Genomic DNA, 22,425 nt, shown 5'->3' with positions numbered 1-22,425 from the left:
GCACTTCTCTGAAGACCGGAGGCTCGGTGGTGATTAAGTGTGGGTCAATTTGCACGATACCTGTTTTTTCTTCTCGAGTTCTGCCCGCCTCCTCTCCACTTCAGCCTTCTTCACCACCTGTCTCATCACACGGATGTCGTCACGCACATCCTGGTCGACATTCTGCATGTAGAAGAGATGCAGCGCCAAGTTCTCCATCTCCGTCTGCAGAGCTGCCACTGGGGGGAGAGGAGAGGCTGTTCTAGTGTCATCCACACTGAGACCCAGGAGAAGGACACGGCAGCTCTGGGCACCCCTCTGCCATTTTAGGGCGAGATTGGGAAACTGCTTTGAACCACGAAGACCCAGACTTTGCCATCACAGAATTCACAATCTAATCAGACAGAAATTGTGACAAGCCATTCCATTTCCCACCACACAGGAGAGATCCTCCCCATAGTGTAAGGATGGACTGAAATAATGCAGGATCATGAGGCCTCGTGTGCGTGTCGCAGATTTCTTACCACTTACAGGTGAGCAATCTCAGGTAGACTCCTGAGTCCCCTCGCAGGAAATCAGAGCATAAAGAGTAGGCCGAGCACTGCCAGCGCCCCCTGCGAGGGCACGGCCCTACAGCCCCACCTGGAAGGATGAAGTCCGCCCCCCGGGCTGGGCCTCCTAGAGGCAGAACTTCCCACGGCCCCAGAGTCAGACAGCGTTTTTTTCTATCAGTGCTCTCAGAAGAGACAAAACCCTGAGGAAGTGATTCCTTTTAACAAAACTCACGAGACTGATTTACGAAGCCAGGATGCTGATCTAGTCAGGGAGCTGTCCCCAGATCGACAATTGTTTTCTGACTTGCATGGAGCGTTCCTTTCTCAGTGGACAGATCCAAACAGAAGACTGAACTGTAGACCAGAAGGTTGCTGGATGAATATTGCATTGGAGTCAGGTGTTCTCGAAGGATATAGTTTTAACTTGAAAAAAAATGTTTTTAGGTACAAGGTCGTCATCAATCCTCTACCACTGGAGCCCACTCCAGCTCCTATATGGTGAGAATCACAGAGGCGGGAGAGGAGAGGAGGCAGGGAAACCAGGATGGAGGTTTTGCAGAAAGAGCAGTCGCCACGTGATGGAGACGCGGGAAGATCTGGGATGTGATCTGCTCCTCCGTAAACAATTTCACCTTTTCCCTCTGGCTGCTTTTAAGATTTTCTCCTTATCGCTGGTTTTAGACCATTTGATTGTGATGAGCCTGGGTGCAGTGCTCCTCATATGTGTTCTGCTGGGGGTTTGCTGAGCTTCTTGGATCTGTGGGTTTACAGTTTTCACCAAATGTGGAAATTTTTCTTCCGTGATTTTTGTAGCTATCTTTTCTGGTCCCCTCCCGTCTTCTTCTCCTGTAATGAAAGTGCAAGTGAAGCCACCCGAGGTTAGCTCACGTGAGCTCACAGGCAGCAGAAGTTGTCTTTTTCCTTTTCTTAATTGCTTGCCCATGGCCTTGGCTATTCTCCTGCTGGGATATCAGTCTCTTACCAGCTGGCTCCTAGGAGTTCTTTCTGTAGTAAAAACGTGGCAGGCAGAGCTTTAACATGGCTCCCATGACTTTGTCCTGGTGTTACTCCTGTAACTGCTGCATCGTGTGACAAAAGGGAGCTCATTGGTGGGTCTGGCCTAAGTGGGTGATGAGCTCTTTTAAAGCAGACAGTTTCCTCCAGCTGGTGGCGAGAGGGGAAGTCCGAGAGAACCTGAGGGTGAAAGGGGTTTGATGAAGGAGAAAGTCTCCATTGCTGGCTTGAAGGCGGCGGGGACACACGGCAAGGAATGTGGGTGGTCTAGCAGCTGAAGTGGACCCTGCCAGCAGCCAGCAAGGATGTGGGGACCTCAGCCCTGTGGGTGCAAGGGACCGAATTCTGCAACAATACGAATTATCCTGAAAGTAGATTTCCCCCGGCACTTCCCCACGAGAACTCAGTCACCCCACACCTGACTTCAGCCTTGTGATGTCCTGAGCAGAGAAGCAGGAGATGCCATGCCGGACTTCTTGGGCACTAATATATAAATGGCAGTCGTTGTAAGCCCCTAAATTTGTGGCAATTTGTTATGCAGCAACAGAAAACTAATACAGAAGATAACGATGTTGTCACGGATGTTCCAAATGTTTTTTTCCCCATCTGTGTTTGTCTTTTAACTATCATGCTTCTTGACAGATGCATTTTATGTTGTCATATGCCCACACTGGTCAGTCTCCTCTCTTGCCTCTATGCTTCACATCATGCTTAGAAAGACCTTCCTCACCCCAAGATGATAAAAAAAAAATATTATCTTACATAGTCTTCTAATGCTCCTCTCATTTTCTTAGTTCTTTACTGTACCTGCAACTTATTTTTCTATTTAGTGTGAAATAGGGATCTAAGTATTAACTTTTTAGTCAAATGATCAAAAATATTTAGTAATTCAAAAATGCAACCTGTAACTTGTGAAGTTCGCAGTCACTAAATTCCACAGTGAATGTCCTCAGTGTTCTAAGGATGTGCTACTCTTCGTCATGGGATCTGCCTGTCCCTTTTTCTTCCAGTACCACTTTGTTTTCATCGTTACAGATTTATACTATGTTTTGATACCTGCTACCAAAAATTTCCATTATTTTCAAAAGTATCTAGGATATTATTGTGCATTTGGTCCTCCAAGTGAAGTTTGAACTCAATTTGTTGAGAATGAAGAGCTTTTTATGTATTGACACAGAATAATCTCCAACATACATTGCTAAGTGAAACAAAAAACAAGAAACAGAACAGTGGGTATAAAATGCAGCTATTTAAGCTAAAAAAGAGAGAGAGAAAAATATATATACACACAGCCTTCTGTGCTTACACGTGCAAAAATGTCTTTAAAAGAATGGGTGGTTTAGAGAGAGGAAGGAGATTTTTCACTGTAGAGCTCTTGAATTTTGAATTATTACTTATCAACATAGGTAAATAATGAATCACGTTAGATCAATTTAAGTTCACCCGAAACACCCCATCATGGACTTTAATTGGAATTGCGTTAAATTGATTATTAATTTGGAGAGAAATGACATTTTCATATTACGCATCTTCCCATCTAGTAACATGGTTGGCCCATGTATTTAAACGTTTTATGTCCCTGGTGAAATTTTATTGTTTCTCCTTAGATAGGCACACTCATTTCTTGTTGGACTTATTGCTAGGTATTTCACAGCTGTTACAGCTATTAATGGATGGGCTTTTTAAAAAAAAAATTGTAACTCCTAACTGGATATTACTGGCATAGAGGAAAACTGTAGATCTGGTATCCAGCTACTTTATTGATTTTTTACTGTTTCTATTAGCTTTCTTCCCCCCAATCAGTTATTGTGAATGTTCTAGGTAAACAATTCTATCATTGGTACTGGATGAGGATTTCAGCATTTCTTTTCCAAATTCTATATCTCATTTCTTTCTCCTGTTTTCTTGCATTGTGGGAACCTCCAAAACAACGCTGGGTCACGGTGGTGCAGCGGGCACGCTCCGCGCTTACTGATTTCACTTAGTGGAATTTTCTTGTTTCTGAGAGACCCTTATAAAGAGCTTTCCCTCTATCCTAGTTTGGGATGGATGATGAGTTTTATCAAACACCCATTTGGCATCAACCCAGAAAGGGTTGATGCCTTTATAAATATGATGCATTAAATCAGTAGATCTCCTAATGGCAAATTATTCCTCAATTCCAGAAGTAAACTCTTCTTCACTATGAGGTATTTTTCTTTTATTATGCTGCTGAACTTAATTTGCTAATATTTTCTTTAGGATTTTCTCAGTGTGTAAGTGGGACTGCTTTATTGTTTCCTGGATTTGTACGTTCTTGGCTTTTGCAGCAAGCATCGCCCTAAGCACTGCAGAACAAGCCCCGGGAACCATTTTCCAAATTTTCCACCCCCTGGAGGTTGAATAACACAGAAGTATTTGTTCTTTGAAGGGTTATTAGGACTCTTCCATCACACCTCCAAATACTGGGACTTTTAGGGAAAATAGATTTTTTTTTTTTTTTTTTTTTTTTTTTTTTTTTTTGTCGTTTTTTCGTGACCGGCACTCAGCCAGTGAGTGCACCGGTCATTCCTATATAGGATCCGAACCCGCGGCGGGAGCGTCGCCGCGCTCCCAGCGCAGCGCTCTACCGAGTGCGCCACGGGCTCGGCCCGGGAAAATAGATTTTTGACAGCATTTTTAATTCCTCCTATGATGAAATCAGTACAATGCACAGCCTTCTTGAAATAAAAAAAAACAACTCCTGTGAATTGTGTTTATTCCCAGCATCATTACTTGCATTATCTCCTTTTTATTCTTCCTACATCTTTTGGCTTATTTGCCCCTTTTTAGCTTCCTGAATAGCATGTTTTGTTTTAAAGTCTTATGAAAATGGAACTAAAACTGTGCAAGTCTGTGGGTTTGTCTGAGTTGTTTTGGCTACTCCCAGAGGTTTTCGCACATGGACTTTCCTTGGTCGTTAACTTCCAAGCATCTGTAACTGCCATATAGATTGGATACTTGTTAATCCTCTTTGCTTAGAACTCTGTAAGCATCACTACACTGCCACTTCTATTTAAGATCTGCGATTTTCAGGCCCTGGCTCCACATTAGAATCATCTGGAAGGCTTAGGAAAAAATACAAGAAATAAACAGTGAATGCCTGGCCCTTCCCAGAACAAATGAATAAGAAACCTGGGCTGGTCTGGTTGGGTCCCAGTGGTTCTGAGCTCCCCTCGGTTCCTCCAAGGGGCATCCTGGGGTCAGCTGGCTGCAGTCCTCTCGAGGTAATCTGGTTTTGTCCTGCCTAGAAGCCTGTGGCATTTTCTCCTTTACCTGTGGAATTTGAAGATTTCCCCAGTGATGTCTAGGCATGCTTATTTTTTCCCCAGCTGTCTGGTCCTTCTCACGCTTTTGTATCTGAGGATCTGTCTCTCTCGAGCACGCGCCAGCATTCTCCTGCGGTAGCAGGTGCTGCCTCTCACCTCCTGATGTCTCACGGGCATCGATTTTCCTAGATCCATCATCTATGTCTTTTATCTACTTCCTAAAACATCCATCATTTTGGATTTTGCTCTGAATTCTGGGGAGGATTCCTCAAACTGGAGTGTTTGTTCACAAATTCAGTTTTCATTTGTCTGTTTGGTACCCTTTTGGTATAGATGATTGATTACATTTTTTAATTCCAAGTATCCTTTTCCCTAACACTTTGTTCTCATTTACTGACGCAACGTCCTCTAAAATCTCGTTCAGAATGCCACCTGGCGCATGCTCACGCTTGTGCTCTCTCTCTCTGTGTCAGTCGGTGGCTGGGTTTGCTCTGTCTGTCCAGCCCTGTGTCTTGTGTCTGGGGATTGCCCAGTGGTGGCTCACATTTTGACGTGAAGGTTTAGTGCCTGCGGGGCTTTGCCTCCCTCCCAGATGAGGCGGATGACTGTAGGCATTCTCAAGGGGCCAAACCCCATGTCTCACCTAAGGGACAGCGGCCCCATGGTCAGGGCTGGGACCACTGCCCGCATTTTTAGTGCTCCGAGGGGAAAACAGTGCTGTATGATACAATCCCTGCTTGGTCGAGAGGCTTCTGCTCCTGCCCTCTGCTGATTTCCAGAAAGCACACAAAGTCCACGAAGATGTCTGGATCTTTCCAGAAGCCCAGCCACTCCCTGGACTCTGCCCCAGCTCCAGGGCTCCCCGGCCAGCAGGGGTGTGCAGGGACTGGGGGCTGGGGCTGAGGGTGTGTCCCCTCTTTCAGGTTGGTCTAAATTCTGCTATATCTGGAGAAGTGCTCTTTAGTTTCAGCGTGGATGTCACGTTCTTCCCTTTTTGGTGTTTCCTGTTAATTTGGTGATAATTGGCGAGAGGTTCTTGATAAAGGCCCACTTACCCTAACTCTGAACATTCCAGAAGCCTCTCCTGCATTTCTCAGGGTTCCAAATGCGTCTTCCGAGAGCACCTGGGATGGACTTCAGATTCCCTTAGGTTTTTTCCCCATTATAAGAGTGACACAGAATTGATAAAGTTGGCAACATCAAAAAGCACAAAGCTGGAATAATCTGCGGCCGCACGAGGAAGCCACTGTTGACTGTCACCTTCATCCTCTGCACTGCGTAGCTTTATTAATAATGTCGCGTGTAACGTGACCCAGTCGCCGCAGCCTCTGACCCAGAGCTACCGATTTCCCATCAACCTGCCTCACAACCCTGGGCCCCACCCTCGCTCCAGGCTTCCGGCCCCTCACAAGGGCCTCACCACCTACCTACACCTGCCCGCCTCTGCGCTCTCGCCTTCTGGACTCGCCCATCTCTGGACCTCTGCAGCCCGCCCCTCCTCTCCCGTTTATGTGTCGCCACACCCCGACCGACCGTGGCCGGTTTCAGCATCTGCTGCCTAGCCCCGTTAGGTGCCTTCTCAGATATTTGTGCGCTTGCCCTTCTTAAAAAGGGTGGGAAGCCCTCCGGGACCCGCACACATCTTCCTTTTCCGGTGCCCCGCGATGGCACATGGAGGTGTACACGCGAGGACGCCTCCGGGGACGCGGGGACGCCCCTGAGGATGCAGTGGCCCGCGAGGGCGCCCCTGAGGGCGCGGTGGCCCGTGGGGAAGCCCCCCGGGGACGCGGTGGCACACGGGGATGCGCGCCCGGGGACGTGGTGGCACGCGGCGACGCCCCCCCGGGATGCGGTGACACGCGGGGATGCGCCTGGGGATGCGGTGGCACGCGGGGACGACCCCCGGGGATGTGGAGGCACGAGGGGATGACCCCCCCGGGGACGCGGTGGCACGCGGGGATGACCCCCCCCCACCAGGGGACGCGGTGGCACGCGGCACATGGAGCTGCCTTACGCTTCCTGCGCTCGTCGCCGGCGGCTGCGCAGGTCTTGTCGTAGAGCAGGCGCACGCTCTGCAGCTCCTCCTCCTTCTGCCGCCTCTGGCACGCTGTGGTGGAGTGGCGGTCGTGGCTGGTCTCCAGCTGCATCTGCAGGCGGGCCAGCTGCTGCTGCAACCCGTAGAGATTCACTCCCAGCTCCTGCCGCTGGATTTGGCTTTGCTTGGTGGCCACGCCCTGCACCAAACACAGAAACAGGATCACCGGAACATAGACACTCAGCTGGGGCAGAGGCCGGGCCAGATACGTACCAGCTCTTGAAGTTCCAGCTTCAGCTTTTCTATCTGCCGGGTGAGGTGGCTCTTCAGGGCAGCCTGGAATCTCATCATGAGCGGCTAAAACAACAGAAAACCACCTTGGTTACTCTCCTGTGCCAGCCAGGGCTCGGCCTAGGTTGCTACAGCTCTCTCTCCGGGACGGGGAAGGTTGTGGGGGAACGTCAGGGATGACTCCTATGACGGTGCCCCCACTTCTGTCTGGGATCCTTACTCTGGAAGCCACAGCTGAAAGGCGCCTCATGGTCTCATCCCTGGCACTGCAGAACTTGAGGGGGTATTTTGGCAAAATGATGGTGGGGTGGGGCGGTCATCCTGGTTTTCTTGGAGGGTGATGAGCAGTGGCCCAGGATGCCAGCATCCAATGAGTGCTCAGTCTTCCCTGCACACCCCCTGGGTCCTTCCTGCAGCTACCTGGGGCACCACAGCTTTCCAAATGGGTTAATCAAATCAAAATTTGTCTTTGCTGTTTGCCAGAGGGGTGGGACAAGGAGCTACACTGGTTGGCACACTCAAGGCAGTGGCTCTTGACAGGGGTGGTTTTGCCCCCACGTCCACTCCCAACATTCGACAATGTCTGCAGACATTTTTGGTTGTCACAGCTGGGGTGGGGGGCGGGGTGCTGCTTAACCTCCTACAAGGCCCAGGACCGCCCCCACCACCAAGTGATCCAGTCCCAAAGGTCACCTGCGCTGAGGCTGAGAAGCACCGGCTTTAGGTATATGAACCTAAAAGGAGAATATACTCTGCAAAGCAGTAGGCTGAGACAGTGTGCATTGTGCAGTGAGCAGGTGACATAGGAGCACAGCAGCATCTGGGAGGTCAGCAAGCGGCTGCTGCGCAGGCAGAGGGCAGAAAAGGGCCTAAGTCATTCCTCATCCTTGTAGGAGAAAAGCAAAACCCAAGAGTATTTCCTTACGTGATCTGGGTCCAAAACCATCACTTGGGACTCCTCGCCTTCAGCCTCGGCACTCCCCTCGGACTCCGTTCTTTCCCCCGTGGCCTCTTCCTCGGTGCCGAGCTGTTGGATCCTGTCCAGGAACGGCGGCAGGTCTCCTTCCCTGGGGGGCTCATCGAACTCTGCTGGGGGGACCACGGGGTGGAGGGACAACAGCAAGCATCATGGAGGGTTAATAGAGGGAAACCCTTAATAATTCTATCCTGGGGGGTTCCAGCCTCACGCCGTGCGATGAAAAGAGGAAGAAAAAGCATCCGAATGTCTTAGGGCTCAGAAATGTCATTTGCAGTAAATCCCATGTACTGACTCAACATGTTCCATAGGAGGGATCACATCTTAAAGGTGGACAGGAAGAACATTTTGCAGATACTTCTTTATACAAACAGGGTGAGTAGGAAGGTGGCTACCTACAGACGGACTAGATTTGATAGCTGATAAGATTGAAAAAGAAATGAAATCGCAAAGGAGGCTTGTATTAGTCTGTTTATGTTGCTTATAACAAAATACCTGAGACTGGGTGATTTATAAAGAAAATGAAATTTATTGCTTAAAGTTTCTGAGGCTGGGAAGTCCAAAGACCATCTGGTGGTGGTGACAGTGACCCAGTGTCTCACATTGCAGGATGGTGGAAGCAGAGAGAGAGAGAGAAACAGACTCTCCTCTCCTTTTAAAGCCCTCAGAACCATGCCCCTGACCACCATTTTTAACCCATTCACTGCTGCACGATCCTACAATCCAATCACCTCTTCAAGTCCCACCTTTCAATGACCATAATAGGATTTCCCACCCTCTTAACAGTCGCAGTGGGGGCCTAGTTTCTAATATGTAAAATTCAATTTGAGCTTCAGAGAGTTTTGGGGTGACATAATTCAATCCAATACATTCCACCCTGGCCCCCCAAACTCATGTCTTTTCACATGCCTATACATTCATTTCACCCCCAAAGTCTTGTTTCAGCTCAAAAGTCCAAAATTCAAAGTCCCATCTGTGAAATCAGTATAGATTATCTATTTCCAAGATGCATTGGTGGGACAAGCATAGGGTACATATTCCCATTCCAAAAGGGAGAAATAGGCTAAAAGAAAGGTGTAACAGGCCCCAAACAAGTCTGAAACCCAGCAGGGCAGGCATTAAATCTCAAAGCTGGTGAATCTTGTAACTTGACTCTGTGTTCAATGTCCTCTGGACACTGGTGTGGGAGTTGGGTCCCCAAGTCCCCTGGCAGCTCCACTCCTTTGGTTCTCCTGGTCTCAGGTGATGCTTTAGATTTCACAGGCTGGTGTTCCACTCTGGTAGCTCCACAGGTCTGGGGGGTCTCCATGGCGGTCCTGCTCTCACGGCTCCAATAGATATAGCACCGATGGGGTTTCTCTGCTGCAACTGGGACCCCACATTTCTACTCGGCATTGCTCTAGTGAAAGCTGTCTGTGCTGACTCTGCCCCTGCGACAGACCTCTTCCTGGGTCCCCAGACTTTTCCACATCCTTTGAAACGTGGGTGGAGGCTCCCAAGCCTCCACAGCTCTGGCATTCTGCGAGCCTGCAGACCTAATACCACGTGGTTGCCGCCAAGGCTTCCAGCTTGTATCTTCCAAAGCTGTGGGTCCAGCCATACCTGGGACCAATTTAACCATAGCTGGGGCAGCCCAAACAGCTGGGGTGCCGGTGCTGGAAGCAGCTTCCCAAGGTGGCCCTGGGCAGCGAGCCCATGGAGGGTGCCTCATGCCTGTTTCCCAAGACCATTCTCTCTCCCTAGGCCTTTGGGCCTGAAATGGAAGGGTTGGCCCCAGAGGCTTCTGCAATGCCTTCAGGGCCCGTTTCCCCTTCTCTTGATAATCCTGTACTTTTGTGTTAATCTTTTTAACACCACTGAATTTTTCTTCCGAAAATGCTCTCTGCTTCTCTACCACTTATCCAGGCTGCACATTTTCCAAATCTTTACACTCTGCTTCCCTTTTAAAACCTGGCTTTACATCATGCCTTTTCCACCATAATTCAGTGTGGGCTGTTACAAGTAGCCATGCAGCTTCCTTAATGTTTTGCTGCTTAGAAATTTCTTCTGCCAAACATTTTGGTTCACAACTCTTAAGTCCCACCTTCCACAAACTCCTAGGGCATGGACACAATGCAGCCAAGTTCCTTTCCAGTTCACAGCAAGAGTGATCTTTGCCCCAGTTTCTGAAAAACTCCTTCTTATTTCTGAGTCCTCCTTAGAATGGTCTTTACAGTCCATATTTCTATCAGCATTCTGCTCACCACCACGTAACCAGACTCTAAGACAGTCCAAACTTTCTGTCATCCCTTTTTCTTCTTCTGAGTCCTCCAAACTCCTCCAAGCTTTGCCTAACACCCAGTTTCAAAGCTGCTTCCACATTTTCAAGTATTTGTTATAAGCAACACCCCACTTCTGTGGTACCAGTTTTCTTTATTAGTCCGTTTATGTTGCTTATAACAAAATACCTGAGACTGGGTGATTTATAAAGAAAATGAAATTTATTGCTTACAGTTTCTGAGGCTGGGAAGTCCAAAGTCCATCTGGTGGTGGCAACAGTGACTCAGGGGTCTCACATTGCAAGATGGTGGAAGCAGAGAGAGCAGAGAGAGAGAGAGAGAGAGAGAGAGAGAGAGAGAGAGAGAGAGACAGACTCTTCTTCTTTCAAAGCCCTGAGAACCAGGCCCCTGACTACAATTTTTTTTTTTTTAAAAGATGACCAGTAAGGGGGTCATAACCCTTGACTTGGTGTGGTCAGCACCACGCTCTCCCAAGTGAGCCAACTGGCCATCCCTATATAGGAATCTGAACCCGTGGCCTTGGTGTTATCAGCACCACACTCTCCCGAGTGAGCCACGGGCCAGCCCCCCCGACTACAATTTTTAATCCATTCACTGCTGCACGGTCCTACAATCCAATCACCTCTTCAAGGCTCCACCTTTCAATTACCATAATAGGATTTCCCACCCTCCTAACAGTCACAGTGGGGGCTAAGTTTCTAATATGTAAAACTCAATTTGAGCTTCAGAGAGTTTTGGGGTGACATAATTCAATCCAATACAAGGCTCTAGTCTCGGCTCTTCTCTCCACCCAGGCTGAGAGATCCCTGCTCTGTCTTTTACTAGTTTAGACACGTGCTATTCTCATGTCCATGAATAACGCAGGGTTTTGTGAGGAGGACATGAGTGTCATGGGGAATAAGCTGTCTTCCTGTTTGCTCCCCATGTGCATAATATGGGGAGACCGCAGCCAAGTGGGGAGATAGGGGTGTGCAGGGAAAGCCTCTGAAACTCAGCAAGGAGAAACACTTAGGCTTAGGGGACGCCGTCACAGGGCACCACCCCCCAAGACCAGAAGGCGGTGAGGAACGGTGGTCAGGGGACGGTGAGTTGGGCGTCACTGGATCTTGGTTAAGGCCCTGTCCTGCCACTTGCCTGGCTATGTTACTTGATGATTTTAGGGTACCTACTTGTCAAATGGAGAATGGGGCCTACCTCATTGGATTAGTGTAAGAATTAAATGAGATGAGACAGAGTAAATACTCAATAAACGTTATCCACATCTGTTAATAATATTTTTATCTTTAGGCTCACAGCCATACAGGAAAAGAGGTAACAGGTGACACGTGAGAGGCATCATTTGCACTGCAGGGCACGTGTGAGTGGCTTATCTCGTGGGACAGACAACCCCAGCGAGCCCCACAGCCCCCGGTGGGTCTGGTGGTACCTGGCTCCTGCACCAAGGGCTCCTCTGTGCTCAGGAAGAGTTCGTCTATGTCCGAGGACACAATGCTGCTCCCGCGGCTCATTCTGAAGTGGTGTTGTGTCCCCATAGGAAAGGCCACCCTCTGGAGCACTTCTTGGGATTTTGACTTTGGAAAGAACAACGAAAACTAAATCAGTGAGGGATTAATCAAGAATAAGTCATTCAATTTTGATTTGTTACGTTGTTCAAAACACAACATAATTGTTAAAGCAATAGAAAATCATTTGCTATAAAGATTATTTGGCTTTTATAAGTGGTCAAAATAGAAAACATCTAACCCTCCTCCCAGAGAACCTTGGAGTGGTTTCTGCCTGTCTGAGTCTGTAGCTAAGTAGAGATACTGACATGGGTGTGTGTTGGACGTGGGATCCTTTACTCTCGAATCTCATCTCCTAAAGGTTGGGAAACAATATCTCTGAGCATCTCTTTATCAAAGCATGCTGGAAAGCCCCAGGTACAGGCAAGGGTCTCCCAAGAGGACTGTTTCGTCTTTTCTTCTTCCAAACCATTCCTTTTTAGGGAAATTTCAATAAGAAAATATCTTTCCTCAATAAAAACAACTGGCTCCATTCTAGCTTTAAAAGAGACTCTTGCAATTACTATTATTGACATAATTCATCAGCCTAAATCAGAGAGAAGCTCTCTAAAATAATAATGAGTTTAACTGGGAATATGACATTGTAAAAGGAACTTGCATGCCATAGTAAACTACGTGCGTGTTCAGGAGGTACAGGAGCACGAAGGGTTTTAGAGGAGAAAGGCCGGAGGATCACACAATTGTTTTGGGATAATTATCCTTGGCTACCAGGATCAGTAACCAGAGCGGCACCAGCCCAAGGTTGCTGTGCAGAGGTCCTCACAGAAGTGTTTTTTGTGTGAGGTTGCAAAGGCATTTATGCAAGGTTGAGCTTTTGCAGAGCTCTTTGTGATAGTTCTTGCTATCAGGCACTCTTGTGTGAGAACCCTCCCTTCGTGGCCTTCACCGGCTCTCTTTGTAAGGGTTTTTGTTTGTTTCTTTGTTTGTTTGTTTTAACACAGTGATTCCATTTTTATTCTGAAAACTTTCACAAATGATTGCTGATGATGAACTGGAGAATATTAGTAACAACCGACAATGAGACAGTGCTTCACTACCCATAAAGGACATTTTACAAATATGATCTCATGCCAACCCTCACCATAACCTCACAGGGCAGGTGTTTGTCCTCTGTGTTATGCGGAGGTGGGAGCTAACGAGCTTGCCTGAGTGTGCACAGCCAGCCCAAGGTCTCCATGCCCAGCCCAGGCTCTCTCTACTGCCTCAGAGGCTGTTCCCTCTAGAAGTTATTTCTGAGACATCCAGAACTATAATGACATTAATGGGGGCCCAGAGTCAAAGCCCACGCCTGGCGTGTCCAGAAAGGGCTGCTCCCAGTGTGAAGTCAATGAGTTGTCTGTGCACACAGATGGTCCCTGTTCTTCCACAGCTGGAGCGAGCTGGGAGGAAGGGAAGTAGGGAGCTCTCGGCGTCTGTCCTACCCTCTGGTTGACCACGTTTGGAAACTGTGTCTCACTGAATTTTCTAGAAACCAGGCCCAAGAATGGAAATTGGTTTACAGCTCAATAAGTGACCTATGCTTCACCTGGACAAAGGTGAAGACACTGTTCATTGTTGTTAAATTCTTAAAAGTGCTGTTCATCGTGTACTGTACATCTCAGTGGTAATCATAAAGCTTAATTAGAACTCATCATATATTGAATCATGCTGTTCTCCAAAGTTATTAACTCTTTTAGGTTTCACAGGGCAGGGGAGGAGGAGGGACGGTTACTTCATGGTTTAGAACTGTGGCTTCAGAGCAAGAGCTAGTGTCTGCCGTGACAGCTGCATGACCTGGAAAGGAAGTGCCTTCACCTCTCAGTTTCCTCGTCTGTCCAATGGAGATAATCGTTCCTACCTCACAGGGTTGTGGTCAGGATTCACGGAGAACATATGCATCCAGGGTATGAAACGTGTCTAGCCTGGAGTCAGTGCTCAGAAATGTAATGCATCCTCTTCCCTCCCCTCTCTCCCCTTCTAGAACAATTCAAACCTGAAGCCAACGGGGCGGGGGGGGGGGGGCCTTGCCAGGAAGGAGGCTGCTGGGGGTAGGAGGGAGACTTTTGAGTCCCAGTTGTCAGAACCCGACTGTGTGTGGTGAGGAGGGTGTCCCTATCTAGGGCAGGTTTCAGAACTCAAGGGCAGTGTGGGGGCTGTCCCCCTGGAGGGTCAGGAGGATGTCCATGCTGGGGGAGGGGGTGTGCAGTGAAAGTGGGAGATGGTTCCATGCAGGGGCATTGATCACATTAGTAAATATAATAAGGGTAATGGGGGCTGGGTGTCTCCCTGTTGGAGAAAAGAGCTACAAATATGGAAAAGGAGAGAACTAGAGGAACCCACTACGGACATGGAATGGAATTAGAGGTACTGGTGTGAGCTCTGGGGTGTGTGTACGTGTGTATTTCAATAAATATAGATGTAAATGTATCTCTGTAAATATGTTGTATGTGTAAACATGTGGGTGTATATGTAATATGTTCATAATCCCCTATCTCATTGCACCAGGAGAGAGGGCCTGGGGACAGTGACTCGCCGGTGGCACCCACTCTCGGCTTCTAAATTCTATTTTCCATGAGCAGAAGCAGGGCTCCTGGAGAAAAGTCTGATTCCAGGGTTGGACAGTCTGTGCCAGAAAACAAGAAAGTGCTCAAAGAATGATGAGGCTGTGTCAAACGACACGGAAGCCAGTTTACATGGGGCTCCCACTTGGCCAAGTTAGGGACAATGTGAGTGTCAAAATCTATAATGACAGTAATAGATTATAACCCGTTTACTATGGGTAAAACGGGAAACCATGAGTCCATACAGGTGTACATCAGCAAACGGATAAATTGAAAGTTTAAAGAGGAATGGGACATTTATATAGTTTCAAGGTATCTCCCCACGTTTATCTCAGAATGCAGGGTGGTTTTTATGTTTGAAAATCAGTTTAATCTGCCAAATTAACAAACTAAAAAAGAGAAGCAAACGTGATCATCTCAATAGATACAGAAAAAGAATTGATAAAATCCAATACACTTTCATGATTAAAAAACAACCACAACAACATTCAACAAGCTAGGAACAGAAGGGAACTTCATAAACCTGATAAAGGGCATCTACAAAAAACGCACAGCTAACACCGTGCTGAATGGTGAAAGACAAAGTGTTCCCTGTAAGGTCAGGAACAAGGAAGGATGTCCGCTCTGCCCACTTGTGTTCAACACTGTGCTGGGGGTTCTAGGAGAGAAAAGAAGAGGCATCCAGACTGGAAAGGAAGTTAACTGCCTTTATTCTCAGATGACATGATCATCCTTATGAAAAAGTCTGTGGATTCTGCAAACAAGCTACCCTAATAAGGGGGTTTAGCAACATTGCAGAATGTGAGATCAATATACAAAGACTGTGTTTCTATGTACAAACCATTCACAACAGCATCAAAAAATGCAAAATATGTAGGGGTAAATCTGACAAAAGATGTGCAATACCTGTGCATGCAGCTGAGCGAAGGTAAGAAGTCCTAAGTAAGTGGTGCTGACCTGCTGTGATTGTTTTTTCTCATTCTCCATAAATAGCCACTCTCCTGTCTTAAAAAAGGCACCTCCCCACAAAACCTTTATTAAATGCAGAGGGGTAGAGAGTAAGCTTCACAGAGGAGAAGCCTGGCAGTTTTTACTCAAGTGATCAGAGTGAATACAGGCAGGAAGGGGACAGACTGAAATTGTGCGTCTTTGCTTCTGTGACAGTCCTGCCCAGGACTTGCAACTCGGACCTTCTCATGAGGAAACACCAGGCACATCCAAACTGAGGGACATGCTACAAAGCAGCTGGCCTGGGATCTTCACGGGGGTCAAGGTCACCAAAGTTGAGGAAGGATTGAGGAGACTAACGCGATGTGATAGCTCAAGGCAGCACGACTCTGAAATGGGTCTCTTTCCTACAAAAGACCTTATCAGGACATTGGTGAAACATGAATGAGGCCTGGGCACTGTCTGGTCATGTAGCAGTGAAATGTCTAGATTTTGATGGCTGTGCTGCGGTTGTCTGTGGGAAATGCACATGGAAGCATTTGGAGGTGATGGTGCATCAGATCAGCAACTTACTCTTAAATGCATATGAAAATAAAACTTATTTTTAATTGAACTTCTTTTTTTTTTACTCTTTTTCTGTAAAAAATTTACCTTTTTTCTGTAAATTCGTGATTGTTTAATGATTTAAAAAACCTGGGAAAATATAAGAATGTAATTACTGTTATTGTTATTGTGTAGGACGGCACCGTTTGATATGGTAGCCACTAGAAACAGGTGGCTATTTACATGTAAATTAATTAGAATATTAAAAGAATAAAAACTCACTTCCTCTGTCTCACGGGACACATTCTGAGCTCTCTGTACTCACATGTGACTAATGGCTACCAGACTGGATCACGCTGCTCTGGAAGACTAGACACCTGGATGCTCTTACATGGATGGTGACTGGGATGTCACCAATCTTGGGTTTGGGAACACTGAAGAAGAGTCCAGGATCTCTCGGCATTCGGTAGTGGATCTTGAGACCTAAGTTTGCTAAGCAATTTCTAACAAGGATGGCAATTTGTATTTATAGTGCAGCCCTACGTTCCTCATATCGGTGGCCAACCATGTGGGCAATAAGACACTTGCACGAGACAACTCGGGGCTACTCACCGACGTGCTAACTGTGGGTCCGGATGAGGCTAAGACTCCCTGGGATGGCTCTGCGGAGACAACCCCTAGTTCTCTTGATTCTGATGGACGGGTAGCTTCTCTGCAGGACTCTTCAAGGCCACCTTCTATTTTCATCCTTCCCTGCGGGTGTGTGGGGCCAACTCCCCCTACAGGCACATCCCCAGGACCGGTATGTGAATAAGTCAGATCCGTAGAACTGATTTGCCCTTCAGGGTTTGTGACTTCCACATTGGAATAGAATTCACCTTCCTCCTCGGTGTCCCCAAGGGATTCAACTTCCCCTCCAGTGGCGGCTTCCTCTCCAGCTGTCACTTCCAAACCCATTTCCACCTCCCCTTCGCTGGCGATTTCCCCTTCAGGACTCTCAGTAGCACCAACAGCTTCTTCGCTTCTCTGGTCATCGTCCTTCTCTAGCGGTGGCACCTGTAATACGTGGTGGGAAAAACCAGGAAACAGAGCATGAGGGACCTTGGGAGTTTTGCTCTTCATCGTGTAAGCACACGGATGGGGAAACTGCATTTACACACTCCTTGGCATCACTAAGAGTTTATGCCTCGTGCCTTAATTTGTCTGCTGTCTGTTTTTCACAATCATTTTGCAGCCTTTATTATGGGAAATGAGTTCTGAAGAACTCAGGGCGATTTAAGAATTGGGTGTCCTTGGCATTCCTGACCAATTATGGACACTATGGAAGGGGCTGGAAGGAAAACGAATTTCTCTGCAACTGAGTTGAGTTTGTCCCAGTGCAAGGTGGTAGGATCATTGCACAATTGACTCGACCAAGTTCAAACTCTCTTTAACTCTCAGTAAACACAAGCCCAGGATAACCCTTTCGTGGGGAACTTTACCCTGTCGCCTTGGTGACTCTGTTCCTCCTCTCCAGCAGAAGCCGAGCCGCCTTCCAGGTGAGACCTGGTTTCAGAGAAACAATCAAACACTTTCAAGTGACAGCTTTCTTTCTCTTGGCACTTATCACCTCCTGTATTCTGCAAATCTATTTATGTACCTGATAATTCTCTACCTCCCCCTCGAGGCTGTCAGCCATGACTGTCCTGTTTGTCACCAACTAGCACAGGATCATGCCTGTCAGGTGGCCAAGGTGCCATGAAAGAGCTGCTCTACCAATGAATGAAAATTACAGTGATGGAAGCACTGTAGGAACACGATTATTGCCCTAGAAAGTCACTTTAAATATACTCGTGTCTGGGAGAAAACTAGGGAAAAGAAATACAACGTAGAGAAAAGACTCTTGCACATAAACGACTCTTCGTTCGGTTCTCAATGATTTACATAGCACAAGAATGTCATGATTTACATTTAAAAAATATTTTGGTTTTTAAAAAGCTAAAAATACAAACTAATTATTTTTTTAAAGTCAAACTGATACAGATTTGTGTGACACAGACGATGACAGTCTCCTGTGATTTTTCTCTCCTTCCCAAGAGAATCACTGGTAATAGTAAGAGATTTAGGGCTATATTCTTTCAAATTTTTTTCTCTGAATTTAAATCCCCCACTCCCCATTAGAGATCATACTATACCTATTGTTTTACATTTAGTCTTTTCATTTAATATAACCTGCGTGTCTTTCCGTATCAGTACATGTAGACTTACCTTTGAAAAATAAAATTAAACAATACAGAAATGCCTAAGATGAAAAGGTCAAATTCTTTAAAATTGTTTCTGTCCTTTCAAACAAGGCATAAGATTGCAGAGGGCTGGCAGCAGAGCTCTCTACCTAACCACCCTCTGTGTGCACTCAGTGCTTTCACAGAGGCCTCAGGACAGTGTTTACCTCGGGCCACCTGACCTCGGGGACCTGTCCCATCGCCTGTCACCCCCAAGCCTGGGAAGAGGAATCCGTCCTTGCAGGAAGAGGGCAAGGGGCTGGCCTGACCTCCGGTCACAGCGAGTGGCCCCAGCGCAAGGTCAGGGTCAGCAGCCCATGGACCCGCGCCCCGCAGAGGGCTCCGCGGCAGGGACGGCCGGGCATAGTGATTGCCATGGTTACCGCGGGGCGAGCGAGTCCCGGGCTTTAGAGGTAGCCGAGCGCTTGGGGTCGGCGAAGGAGGGAGAGTAAGAGAGAGGACAAAGGGACAGGAGGTCAGAAGGGAGAAGGGGCAAGCGGTGGGGGCTGGGGGGCGGGCGAGGTGTGCGGGCAAGGCCCGGAACACGGGGCGCGAAAGAACAGGGGAGAGGAAAGGGGCGCGGAAAGGGGGCGACGCGGGGGCCACCCGGGCACGATGACCGAGGAGCGAGGCGACCGTCCCGAGACCCGCTGTTCACTCGGCCCCGCTCACCCGCCCGCCGGGTCGCCGGGCTCCGCCATCTCCGTTGCTGGGCGACGCCGTCAACATCCGGCAGAGCGGGGACCACGCGCGCCTGGAGGGCGGGGCGGCCTGGCCGGGCGCGGGGCCACCGTGCCACTCAGGGGCGCGCAGGAACACACGCGCTCTAAACAAGCAAACATGCGACATCTCAAATACCTGTTTTCTCTGCCGCCGTTTGTGTCCGAGCTCTGCCCCGCCAGGACTCAGTGTCGGTGAAGCGACAGCAGTGTCCTCGTGGGCCCAGCCCGGCATCTCTTATGCCCTGGAGGACCGTGCAGGGCACCGAGGACCCCGGGACGGCCGAGTGACCCGGGGGTGGCAGGCGGGGTGCGGGCACTCGGGGCTGCAGCCCACGCGCCTGGCGCGGCTCCTCCGCCTCCAGCCCCGGGGCTCAAGCGCCCCCTCCCCGGGGATCCTGCCCAGTATCCTCAGGGACGAGGAATGCCCAGTGGCCTTCCGTTGGGTGTCGTTCCGTCCTACCCCCAAAGGTGAAATATGTAAATGCAGAGCGCGGCACGGAGAGGGCGAGCGCACACTGGGGGCGCCCGCGGGTCCCCGCCTTGTCCCCGGGGCGTGGGGCTCCCGTCGGGGCCAGAGTCCCCGGGGCAGGGCGGGCGGCAAGGCCTGGAAGTGCGGCCGGCGGGGACAAGGGGCTCGGGCCCAGGGCGCGGGCAAGAAGGCGGGCGAGAGAGCGCGGGCCGGGGCGGAGCGGGGGCCGGGCCCGGGGCGGAGCGGGGCGGAGCGGGGGCCGGGCCTCGCCTCGCGTCCCCGCCCCGCCGCGCCTCTCTGGCGGCGGCAGCGCAGGCGGCGGTGGCGGCTACCGGAGCCGGCGCGAATCCGGCCCCCGCGGCGAGACCCGGGTGTGTATCGGGGCCCGGCCCAGGCGGCGGGGGCGAGGTCCAAGGGGCCAGCCGGGGACAGGGCGGCGCCCCCTCGCGGGGGCTGGGGTGGGGACGCGCGGGGCGCGTGGGCCTGTAGTCGCGGGGCCGGGAGGGGCCCGGGTCCGGCCGCAGCCCCGAGGGGCTCGGGGCGCCAGCACGGCGGGGGCGTTTTAGGAGGACCCGGGACAGCGGAGGGGCACCTTGGGGACTCCCTCCGCGGCGGGTGCCGGTGTCCCGGGCCGGGCGTGGGCCTAATTTGGGGAGAATCGGTCCCCGCCTGTTTGGAGCGGTGGACCGGGAACTTGCGGTCTTTGTGTGGCTGGGTTGTCACAGCACGCGAACGGGAACTTGTGGGTGCCAGCGCCTGCCGACGCAGCCCCCGCAGTGTGCCTAGACTCGAGGGCGCGCGCTCCGAGCCTTCCGGGCCTGCAGGGTTGGGGGTCTGGGGGTTTAAGATCCGCCTGTCGGGACACTCACTTCCTTTGGACCTGGGCTCTTCTCCCTTGTTCTTTCCTTAAAAAAAAAAAGGAAAAGAAAGAAAATGGAAAAAAAAAATAGCAATTTAAGATTGCTAAAAATAACATAAGGAACCCTGCCAGAAGCTGGTGAATCTTGAAATCCTCTTATTCCCACACTCGGAAGTTGGTGTCATATCCTGGCCAACATCTAGTTCCCATTCCAAACAGAAAACATTATAAAAGTTGCCTCTCTTCGTGGTAAAGTTTGTTTTACTGCTTTGGTCAAGTTCATATGAGAAGCTGGGCTGACTGGCCCACCCCTGGGACCTGATCCTGAGGCTCTGCTTTCTTTACTGCCTGAAGGCACTTAATTCTTTTATCTGGAAAGAAAAGGGAAACGGTTCTCAAAAATGTCCATATGATGGAGCATATTGTCAGAGTGTGTGCAGAGACCGAAGGTTGGGGAATTCCATTACAAATCTGTCACCGATCGATTGGAGAACTTTGAAAAATCTGTGCGTTAGTTTTAGAAATTCTTCATTAGAAAGGTTGACATTAAAATCGATTAGTAAATATTAAACACTTTTAAGAACCATGAAAGCTTTTGCAAATAAAGGATTATTGAATTGGGGCATGTGTTTTCGTATTAACTACAAAGTTCACTAATGGCAGTCTTGTTTATATTGGAAGGCACTTGTGTGCTGAATGTAGTTATTGTGTTTTCTGTATCCTATTTTTTGTATGTGGAGTGTTTCTGGTGAGCAGAGTCTCAGAATATGGCTGAAGGAAGTTCTTATCAGTGAAATTATTTAATTATTTGATCTTCTAACAATTCTGTTGGCTGGTAAATAGCTCCTAATTATCATGCATGAATTCACTTAACTCTCAAAACAAGCCCAAGTCAGGTCTGCAGTTATCCCCATTTTACAGATGAGAACCCTGAGGCTTAGAGAAGTAACTTGCCCAAGTTTCACGCAACTAAGAGTGACAGAAGTAAGCCTTGGGCCCTGGATGTCCCAGCTCCAGAAAACCACCATTGCACTATATCTCCTCCCCTCTTGTAACTATCCCCCACCAGACTCAATGCACACTCTGCCAAATGATTCATAAAAATGGAAGGAAACAGGACTAATTCCACATCACCACTAGCTGCTAATATTAGTTCATTTTAGTCTGTATAGAGTCTACCTGGCTTCAGTATAAAGGCATTTGCGAAGACAGCCATGGAGTTTGCAGAACCTGCCTGTAATTTGGGCCGGTCCGTGGCTCACTTGGGAGAGTGTGGTGCTGATAAACACCAAGGCCCATGGGTTCGGATCCCTATATAGGGATGGCCGGTTAGCTCACTTGGTAGAGCGTGGTGCTGACAACACCAAGTCAAGGGTTAAGATCCCCTTACCAGTCATCTTTAAAAAAAATAAATAAATAAAATTTTTTAAAAAAGAGGCTACCTGTAATTGCACTGGCTTCTGCCCCTTTTTGTGTAGCTGAGGTGCAGTGGTTAAAACCATAGGCATACAGAGATAGACGACTGAGTTCAAATACCAACCCTGGCACGTAGTACTTAATTCCTTTGTGCCTTAGTCTCCTCAACTGTGAAACCGGAATAATACTGCTACCTGCTTCAAAGGCTTGTTGCAAGGATTATCAAAAGCACGCGGTGCCTGGCACATGGTAAGTGCTTGCTACAATTTTTAATTATCATTATTATTAATGGCCATCATTTATATTTTTCACATTTAGCTAGATTGGTTAAAAAAACATTTGGGTTTTGTTTTCTGACTCCTTGTATGTGTAGCCCATCAGGTGGAAAACTGATAAAGGATGGATGTAGAATTTACCATTTAGGCATATCTGTGCTCTTTTCTCTATAACTTGACCAGAGGCTGGGTCCCTGCAGGCTGTTTTGGGCACCAGGGCTGACCACGTTGCCTGGCAACCCAAATCTCCCCTGAAAATTTTTAGCACATTCCCCCTGACCCCTTTCTAGTTGAGGGACCCAGATTTTTTTCACAGGCCTGAATCCTCTCTTGTAAGATGGGTTACTTAGTTTCAACAGTGTTAAAGTTTGGGGAAAGATGGCTCTTGACTAGGAGGGATTTACAGCAGCAGGGG

The 22,425-nt window shown here is 48.8% G+C and overlaps 2 protein-coding genes across 13 annotated transcripts in view; one reads left to right on the top strand and one right to left on the bottom strand.

The window, feature by feature from the left end:
- Positions 1-19,624, bottom strand: part of CCDC40 (coiled-coil domain 40 molecular ruler complex subunit) — a 48,953-nt gene extending 29,329 nt beyond the window's left edge. The window contains exons 1-8 of one of the 5 annotated variants that reach the window (XM_063080847.1): positions 19,128-19,624; positions 16,887-17,064; positions 16,621-16,787; positions 11,842-11,986; positions 8,086-8,249; positions 7,143-7,226; positions 6,849-7,068; positions 61-218 (exon numbers count right to left, since the gene is read on the bottom strand). In XM_063080847.1, coding sequence (XP_062936917.1) covers positions 61-218; positions 6,849-7,068; positions 7,143-7,226; positions 8,086-8,249; positions 11,842-11,986; positions 16,621-16,787; positions 16,887-17,064; positions 19,128-19,223 — 1,212 coding nt within the window. In that variant the 5' untranslated portion in view covers positions 19,224-19,624. Of the gene's footprint in view, positions 1-60; positions 219-6,848; positions 7,069-7,142; positions 7,227-8,085; positions 8,250-11,841; positions 11,987-16,620; positions 17,065-17,489; positions 17,554-18,941; positions 18,973-19,127 lie in introns of those variants that run through there. The other 4 variants (XM_063080848.1, XM_063080845.1, XM_063080844.1 and 1 more) reach the window with 4 other exon arrangements.
- Positions 19,625-19,753: 129 nt separating this feature from the next.
- Positions 19,754-22,425, top strand: part of TBC1D16 (TBC1 domain family member 16) — an 83,016-nt gene continuing 80,344 nt past the window's right edge. For 7 of the 8 annotated variants that reach the window (XR_010021863.1, XR_010021864.1, XM_063080671.1 and 4 more), the window contains exon 1: positions 19,754-19,831. The gene's annotated coding sequence lies outside the window, so the exon portion shown is untranslated. The remainder of the gene's footprint in view (positions 19,832-22,425) is intronic. The other variant, XM_063080669.1, reaches the window with a different exon arrangement.

The sequence above is a fragment of the Cynocephalus volans genome, chromosome 16, assembly GCF_027409185.1.
Source record: "Cynocephalus volans isolate mCynVol1 chromosome 16, mCynVol1.pri, whole genome shotgun sequence".
NCBI lineage: Eukaryota > Metazoa > Chordata > Mammalia > Dermoptera > Cynocephalidae > Cynocephalus > Cynocephalus volans.
The sequence above is the reverse complement of the archived record's forward strand: the minus strand, read 5'-3'. Positions and strand labels throughout refer to the sequence as shown.